The sequence below is a fragment of the Halyomorpha halys genome, unplaced genomic scaffold (assembly GCF_000696795.3).
Source record: "Halyomorpha halys isolate HHAL.00 unplaced genomic scaffold, Hhal_1.1 Scaffold1168.1, whole genome shotgun sequence".
NCBI lineage: Eukaryota > Metazoa > Arthropoda > Insecta > Hemiptera > Pentatomidae > Halyomorpha > Halyomorpha halys.
In genome coordinates this window covers 67,702-77,459 of record NW_027104855.1, presented here as the reverse complement: position 1 = coordinate 77,459, position 9,758 = coordinate 67,702, and the positions used below count along the sequence as shown (strand labels likewise).

At 31.8% G+C, this 9,758-nt stretch overlaps 1 protein-coding gene across 1 annotated transcript in view; it reads right to left on the bottom strand.

The window, feature by feature from the left end:
• Positions 1-2,371: 2,371 nt before the first annotated feature.
• The window catches only part of LOC106688636 (facilitated trehalose transporter Tret1), a gene marked incomplete in the record, with an annotated part of 41,623 nt that continues 34,236 nt past the window's right edge, over positions 2,372-9,758 (bottom strand). Inside the window, 2 exon segments of the mRNA XM_067045613.1 lie at positions 2,372-3,912; positions 7,562-8,208. Of these exon segments, the coding sequence (XP_066901714.1) occupies positions 3,383-3,912; positions 7,562-8,208 (1,177 nt within the window).

Sequence of the window (9,758 nt, the reverse complement as noted above, 5' to 3'; positions counted from 1 at the left end):
TAATGGGTTAGAATGGTTAAGGAGTTTGGAATGAAAAGATGCATATCTGTTTTGGGCCAAATCTGCAACGAATGGGATGTTAAGGTCTTTGTGAATGAGTTTATGTGTAACTTAATAAGGAGGATCAAGTATTTTACGTAGGATTTTGGATTATAAGGATTAGATGCGGGAGGAATTTGATGGTTTGGAATTTTAATTTTATATTTAAACATACACTCGGGATACTTGAAGTAGGAAACGGATAGGTCATGATGTATACAGAAATTATACCAGTTATTTGCAAAAAAGCTGTATGTCGTGGGAGAAAACGGTGTTCATAACATAACAATCATTATCTAAAATATATGAATTCAACAACTTGAACTAGGAATGAACACAATTAAGTATACGTTTACTTAATTTGAAGGCAATAAATAGCCACTTAAATATATTTAAACAATCATAAATATATTTTTTATATTGAAAATCAAAATTGACCTCGTAAAATCCATTTGGTGTATATATTATTTTTTTAAATATCTTTATTGAAATTTACAACTGTATATTATATAATATATTCAATAAATTTGATCTTAGTTAAGATGGAGTGTTACAGGCGTGTAGAGAAACTTCCCATTGGTAGCAGTCTAATGAAATTTTACATTAGCAGGTCTCGTGGTCATCTTCTTTTCAGGCGCCTCGGAGGATTGGCAGGAATGCAAGAGGATGCAAGGTTAGAAACTAGGGAGTTTGAGTGGTTAAGGAGTTTATAATGGAAAGAGTGATATCTGGTTCGAGCTATATCGGTGTATATTGAAACATCATTTTGGTCCAATAAAAATTAAAAGTTGATTGGTTAGTAGTCTAGTAAAGTTATAAAAGATTTTCATGATTTTGTGCTGTAAAACTGTTATTTAAGAAAAATCTGTAAATGATGGGAGAAAACGTAGCTCATTTTTTGTTCCAGCAGCACAAAAATAGTAAACCAAAAGCAACCAAAATAATAAAAAAAAATATATAATTTTTCTTATCTAAACCTGTTTAATTAAGATCTTGAAACTCAATAAATCTTGAATAATTGAATTGAACCACTTGAAATACTTGAGAATGCATGTTTATTTAAGAACAATAAATCAATTTTTGAAGTATTTGCTGATAATAGTATTTGCTGATTATAGTATGTGTTGATTATAGTATTGGCTGATAGTATGGCTGATCTTCTTTACATCAGAATATTTTTTATGTCTCAATTTTCCATTACATTTGAGAAGTCATTTGTAAGACCACTTATTTATTCTTTTATATAATTAAATTCGTGAAAAAAATAATTACGAAATATAAACACATAAATCATTTTTTTAATTATATTTTTTAGGTGTGAAGTCATTATATATGGATTTATTAAACCCTTTAAGTACTGGTACGAAATAATGGTGAAGTTCATAAAAAAAAAAATTTATTAACACATAAAATTCATTCATATACAATAAAAACCATGAATTGATTCTTATAAATTATATCACATTATAGCACCTTGAGAAATAACTAAATATTTTCATTACAATTATATAATTCAATTGAAAGGTCACAAATTGGAAAGATATTCTTCTGTTCAAATCATGATTAGCCAATTTCTTTTTACATTAATTTTGGTAAATTTTGCGTTACATGTTGACCGCCGACTACAAGGTTACTATTTGTTTCTGTTCTTACCAGGAATGTCTAATAGCAGTAACTACCTCATTGCTTATTTTTTTAACTCTTCACATTTCGTAATGATGATCAATAATCTTGGCCCAAATACGAAAATTTAAAAATATTACGAGATAGGTCATTCATCGGCAGTCAACGTGTAAGCACCTGATATATATTGTTACATAAAATTTGAAAAAATAAATGATATGAGATAAATTCTGTACGGTATTAAAGGCTCACAAACTAATTTTTTAGCCTTTAATAATTGAAATAATGAATATAAAAACCTCTACTATATTTTATTTCTAAATAGCCACAATAATGCTTATATTACTAGAAAAATATAAGGTCTTTTGTAAACAATATAAAATTATTGTCATGAGTAAAATATTTTAAGAATATAGTTGGAGTAATAATTATTTTGAATTGTTCAAAAGTTGGTATTAGAAAGTCCAGTAAGACATGTAATTACGTATTAGTCCTCCAGAAAGTTGTTGGTTGTAACCTACACTATAACCTTCCTTATTCATTTCTGTGTTTTGGATGAAAACTTGGAAGAAGTATAATGGAGGGTTTGAGTTGGCAGAATAAGCGAAGCCAAAAAGGCAGGCCTTATGTATCTTTCTGGGGCGTGACAGAGTAGTAGGTGATGAGTACGAGCCCATCACTTTCGTGGGCGTGGTCTTTTTGGCTTCACTTTTGCATTTAGGGAAAGTAGGGTTTTGCTACCCACCCCCTGTTTGAATGTATTCTTAACATTTATAAATACAAAAATAATATGAAAGAATACTCTTAAAACAAGGATCTTTTAACAACAATAAATTGGATGAACGTTTTAAGAATATTACGAAATAAATGAAAAAAAAATAAAGAAGAATTGACTATTTATTCTGACTATTGAATGAAGTATAAAAGTAACCAAATTATAAATCTAATTATGCTGACCCTGAAAGCGATGCACATACCCAGAATATTCGTATATATGCGAATTTATTTGGCAGGGCATTCATAAGAAAGCCCATTTTTTACTATTTTAAATTTCATCATGGAATTTCCAAAGATACTGATAGCCATTAATTATTTATATTGCAAATTTAAACATTAAAATTCATATTGAATGTTATTTGTATTAAAAACTTTAAGAATCAAGTTTGTTTTATCCCCCATAGTTACAGTGGCTGAACGGCACTGGATATTTCATGTACTGTTTTGCCAGTTTGTGAAGAAGTAAGGTTACTACATGGGCTTAAATAATATCTTAAAATACCTTTTGACATTTATTATGAATTCAAATGTTGATATTTAATTTATAAAGAAGTTTCAGCACAAATTAATTAATTTATTTAACCTAAATAATTCATAACTATCAAAATATTTATCCGTGAATGTAGTCTTAAAAAAACTTCATAGAGATTTTTTTTTCGTAGTTTAAAATCTTTAATTCATATTTTTACATAGAACAACTAACCCTATATGTGTAGATTATCGTTTACAACTTTCAGGTGGCTTAATACATATAATACTGTTTTAAAGAACTTAGTAAGGTTTAGTCTTTTTTTTTTGTCAGTTTTAACTCGTTCTTGATATTAGATCAAGGTCGCATCACCTTCTCTTAAGATAAGTGTCACAGCCTATTCATTTCCTAAGAGTTCTTTAATTGGAGTGCTTCAAGTGGAGTAATACTCCTTTCTAGTCTTTAAGTTTGAATCTATTCAGAAGTGAAATTGCCGAGTCTAACTCCTTCCTCTGAGTGCACCTTCTTTTCTTTAGTCTTCTCCATCTGTCCGATAGTTTTACCAGCCGTCTCGTACATCAGCCAGACAAGAAGGAGGCCATTTATAAGACCCATAGCGCTGTAGAACCAGAAGTTCATGTAGACACCAATGCTCTCGTTTACCGGAGTGTAGGCCTTGAGTGTTATGAAGCAGTAGAAGGCTGCCAAGGCTTCAGTAATACCGCCAGCCAAACCTCTTGTACTGGCTCCGAACATCTCAGACTGAAGAGTCTGCAAGAGAGGTCCCAAGCCTATGTCGGAGAAAAAGCAGTAAAGAGTCAATCCCAGATAGAGCATCCAAACGTAGGGCTTCGTGTCGATAGAAGTCTTTTCGTGGAAGTAGTAATAGAGTCCGGTGAGGAGATGGGCGGCGAAGCAGCCGAAGCAGGATACGAGAAGAAGAGGTTTCCTGCCAATCCAGTCCGAGAGGAAAGCGGACAGCACTGCGATCGCCGTCAGGAGAACTGCAAGCAAACACAACATTACCAAACTTTTTATTCAATCTACTTAGGAATATTTGTAATTATAAACTATATTTTTAAAAATAAAATGAATAAGAAATCAATATAAACAGCAGTTGTTACTCTAAACACAATTTTTTTAAAATTTATTTATTGATATTTACAACTGTATAAAAAAATACAACAAGTAAATTTGATCATAATGACATAATGATATGATACAGGATGTAGAGAAACTACCTAGTAGTAGAACTCTAAAAACAGTTTACAATATAAGGTCACGAGGCCATCTTCTTTTCAGGCGCCTCTGAGGATTGCCAGGAATGGAAGAGGAAGCAAGGTTAGAAACTAGTGGGTTTGGGTGGTTAGGGAGTTTGTTATGGAAGGAACACCTGGCAAATACATGGGCCAGGATTTTCTTTCTTACAATTCCTTTACCTACCTAAATATTTGTATAACAGTTTTTTTTTTCTCTAGAGGGAAACATTTTTAAGGAATTTAGTAATAACTTTAATATTTTACCTACATGCGTCCCAAAAGTGGAAAATAATTTTTATCATTTTCAATGAGGTGTATACCGATTCCGTAGATTACTGATTGGAGATTACTGGTCGGGAGGTGCGGTAAGCAAAGAAACAACATAAATAAACAAAAAATATTTATATATGCCGACGTTTCAATCTGATTTTCAGGTCTTCATCAGGGGGTTGTGGGCAGAGATTTCTCCGTTTAGCAAAAATCAAAAATCTTTGAGTTTTGCAGAAATCTCTGCCTACAACCCCCTGATGAAGAACTGAAAATCAGATTGAAACGTCGGCATATATAAATATTTTTTCTCTAATCATTTTTTCATTTTCACTTGTCTTTATATAGAATATGTAGTTCAGGCATGTTTTCGACGGAAATACATGTTCTAAGGTCCTCTGATTCCAAATAACCTAGTCTCGCAAAACAGTCTGTGTGTCTTTGAACGCGAAAAGAAATATTTAAGAGGCGTTAATTCTTGGGACGTAATATTAACTGTTACAATAAAATCGTCAGATAGGAAGTGCCATTTATAAAATAGATTTTTCACATTTATTTTCTTATATTTTACAAAATGGCTTCAACTATTTTAATCAAACTCAGCATGTCAATGTATAATTAAGTGGGATATAATATCAGACAGGTTTTAAATAACAAATTTGTCAAAAATCTTACTCTATAGCACCTTTAATTTTTATTATTTGAAAAAAAATAACCGTTCTATTTGTTAGCAATAATGAAAAATGAAAAAAAAAAATGCTAAATATGTAGAATTTGGTGATTACTAAAGGAGAAGCAAAACAAATTGATACATCCAATCCAAACTGGAAAAATCGAAACCACGTTACCTTTCCAGATGGCATTGCGGCTTCATTGAACTGTTGTATTCAATATTCGTTATTCCCATCTATAGAAACCTTAAAATATGGATATTTATGACAACAAAAAAATAAAATATTTTCTTCATAATTTTTGCCTTCACCGGTCTTCAGATGTTTTCCGAAAATCACAAAAATTGCGATAACTTCAACATTACCCACCAATCTACAAAAAAATGTTGTAGGAAACAAATGTAGAGAGATAAATCAAAATTATGTGATTCCTACACCCAATAGATTTTTTTGTTAACAATAGTAATAATGGATATTTTATAAAAATAATTTTTTTTCTTCATCAATATCAAGGCTGTATTATTTTATTTAATAAAAACTGTTCATTCAAAATTAAAAAAAAAGTTTTCTATTTGTAGGTTCCGGAAGGAATTATTTAGAAATAAAAAAAACATAATATTGTACTATATAATAATAACTTTTTTTGTAATAAAAATAATACCTAAAATAAATAAACGTTTAACTAGAATTAAAAGGCACCGTTTGAATGTTTAATTGAGAAGCTCCAACTTTCAAATGAAATTTCCGAAATCAAGGTTGAGTTAGAGTGACGGTTTTCAACCGATAGAAGTTTGCAGTCCACTTAACTGATAAATGAATCATGTGCGTCCAACTCCAATGGAGAATTGTAGAAATAGGGGCTCCCTCGAAAATAATTTTGAATTAGTATCATTTAAAGTGGATTTTAAGTTACTTTAATGTGCATTTACCAATTTAAGCATTAAAGTTTAACTCTCCCTTCGTAAAATCCTCAATGCTCCTTACTTTGTCACAAATAAAATCATACATAAAGACCTTAATGTTCCCTATGTAACCGATCTAGCCCGAACCAGATATCACTCCTTCCATTATAAACTCTCTAACCACTCAAACCCCTTCGTTTCTAATCTTGCATCCTCTTCCATTCCTGACAATCCTCCGAGGCGCCTGAAAAGAAGATGGGTAGTTTCTCTACACGCCTGTAACACTACAATTTAACTTAGATCAGATTTACTAAATGTATTATAATGTACAGTTGTAAATAGCAATAAAGAAATAATAAAAAAAAAAAAAGTTTAACTCTCAAATATCTAGAAAGATAATTAATAATAAATTGGAAGATCGTTGATTCACAGTATGTAATTAATGTTACGCACTAATATTAAAAGTAAAAGGGGACAGCGGTAGCAGCATAGCAACGTGCCTGACTACCAAACAAAGGTTGCGAGTTCGAGCCCGGCCCCATGGGGGATTTTCACAAGCATAAAATTATACAAAATTCACTCACAACCTCCCCACGGGCATTTATGGGGCCCGTTAGCCAATGGGTGGCTCACACAAAATAGGTGAGGGAGTAACGTCAAGAAACGCGTGATTTTTTCCCTAATTTATCGCGCGAGGTCTTAGACCTCCATGTCCTGTCATCCATATACTAATAATAATAATATTATTAAAATTAATAAAAGAAAGATGGCCCGGGTACAGTCAGAATAATCCAAATAGTAAATAAACTATTTTGTATGAGCCAACACTTCGCCCCACTTTGCAGGGCTAAAAAAGGTACAAACAATTAAAATAATGTAATAAAAAAAAGAGGATAAGATAACATGAAATAAAAGTAAATGAAGCCATGAATGATGTAAAATATGTCAAAATGTATATAAAAATGAGCTAAATAAATTAGTGAAAATAAAAATAAGATGTATAGCAAAAGTATAAATGACCAAGAATTACAAAAAAAATATTAGACATATAATTAGAGCGGAAATGATAACAAATAAAAAATATAGATAAAAGATTAATATAAAATTCAGTACACACTATAAGATGAAAAATAAGGGAAATAATGATATAAATGATATACGCTTTATCTTATATTTTTTAAATATAAAAAATAGATTTTTGAGAACTGTGATGAAAGTAAGAGTTGGGAAACATTATCTCAGATAACTGATAATGGTTTTCAACAAAAAGTAATTTTACAAAATGATGATTGCAATGTAACCCATAGATAGTTTCATCTCATTAGTAGAAACTGTTAAATAATAAATAAAATGTTACTCGAAAATTAAATATTTTTATTTATTTATTTATTTTTAAATAATATCTAACCTTGCCATCTCCAATAGCATTTTAAATACCCTGACGACTATCAATAGGCTTTTATGAAGTGAGTGCTATCAAACTAGGAATTTTATCGGTGGAAATGCTTTGAGTTGAAAAATTGTAGACGTCAAGTCTTTGACTTTATACTTTACCTCCAAGAATAATAGACATCTCCCCAGGAGGCAAAAAGGACTCGCTTCTGGAGAAGGTCTCCACGGCGTAGTTGACTATAACCGCCATCCCGGTCATGAACTTGGCAACGCACACTATTTGGACAATGATGAAGGCCTTCCTCTCGTTCTTGTCGAAGAATAGGGTCCTCCATGAATTGGTTTCGGACATTTCCTCTTTGACGGACACCTTCATCTTGGCCAATTCATCCTCTATATCCGACGTGTCTCTGAAATACCGAAGAACTATTCTAGCTTCTTCTTCTTTTCCCTTCATAAGAAGGTAGTAGGGCGTCTCAGGGCAGTACAAGAAGATAGCCGTGAAGATAAAAGGGATGGGCACACAAGCGTAGGCGTAGTTCTCGTACGACATGTAGGGTCCGATGGAGAAAACGAAGAGGGTCCCGACATAGAATGCGGTCTGGAACGCGCCAGACAGTCTTCCCCGTAGTTTAGGTTCTGCGATCTCGGCAGTGTAGATCGGCTGGACGGTGTAGGCCACTCCGGTCGCCAGGCCTTGCAGGACCCGAGCCACGCTTAGCCACAGGACTGACATTGAGAGTGGGACGATGAGCCATCCGATCAGGCACAGAGGACCGATGCTCAACAACACCATCTTCCGTCCTAACCTGAAACAGCAATGAAACTATGGTTATTATAAATAATAAAGTGCTTTCATAGGCAACGACAATGGAATTGGGAAAAGGGCACTTTCCAATATTATATGAAGAAATATATTTGTAATTTACCAGTCAATATAGTTGGTTGTCATTTACATAAAAATAACTCATCATTGAGTAGAATAACAATTCAATAAATAATCAGATCTAGTTTAATAATAGAAAATCTTCCTACAAGTAAAACTAATAATTGAAATTGGCATATCTATGTACAATTAAAGTGTTTTTAATAGTAGATAGGTCTTATCCTCAGGCCTCATATGACGAATTTTCCGATGTACATTTTGTTTGATATTTTTTTTTTTAATAATTTATTTATTGTTATTCACAACTGTATACACATATATACAACAAGTAAATTTGCTGTAGGTGACATAGTAACATGATATAAACATGTGGAGGATCTACCCACTGATAGAACTCCAATAACATTTCTAGAGAAGATCTCGAGGCCATCTTCTTTTCAGACGCCTTGGAGGATTATTAGGTAATGAAGAAGAAGCCAGATTAGAAACAAGTTGATTTGGGTGGTTGAGAAGTTTATTATGGAAGGAACGGTATCTGGTTCTGGCCAAATCGGCAACATATGGAATATTGAGGTCCTGATGGATGACTTGATTTGTGACAAAGTAAGGAGCATTAAGGTTGTTTGATATTAATTTCGTTTTTTGTTAAATTATTGTTCATCTATTGTTATAAATAGTAATGACAAAAAAATAACTGCAACATATGAAAGAATATAATAACTAACTAAAGGTGAAATATTTTTCCCAGGACGGAAATAAATTTTTAAAAAGTGATTATAGAGGCACAATATAACCTTAAGAAATTATTTTAGAACAATTTTTTCACAATTATTTCAAGATTAAATTAGAATAAATACAGGTAATTCATCAAATAATATTTTAAGAAATAATCATTATTTCTATAATAATCATTACATTGATTAAATAATGTATTTGATAAGCACATTAATCAAACAGTGCCCAGTCCATTATATTGACACAGGTCAGCATACTGTATTCTGTGATGTCATACTGGCCTTAGTTGTCAAATACGGCGTTCTTATCAATTAGGCTCATATCACGAATCCAAAATCAATGTTTTGAACCGATGATCTAAGAGAACTCTGGTTCTCACCTAAATATTATGTAATGTGCGGATTACAAAAAACATTTAAGGTATATATATACTCAGGATGTAACTCCTGTAAAATCAGCTAAAAGGAAACGCCACTTTGTTAAAATCGATTTATCACTCTTTCTTAAGATTTTTTTTAAAACGACTAGCGATTTAGATTACAATTTTAAGAAATAAAAAAAAAACTTTTAAAGTACTTTTTTTTAATTTATTTATTTAATGTAATTTACAACTGTACAAAATAATACAATAGGTAAATATGTCGTATGTTTCATATACACGTGAAAATCTTGGGAAGGAACCACCCATTGGTGGTACTTCAAACATTAATTTAAATTAGAAGGTCCCGTGGCCATCTT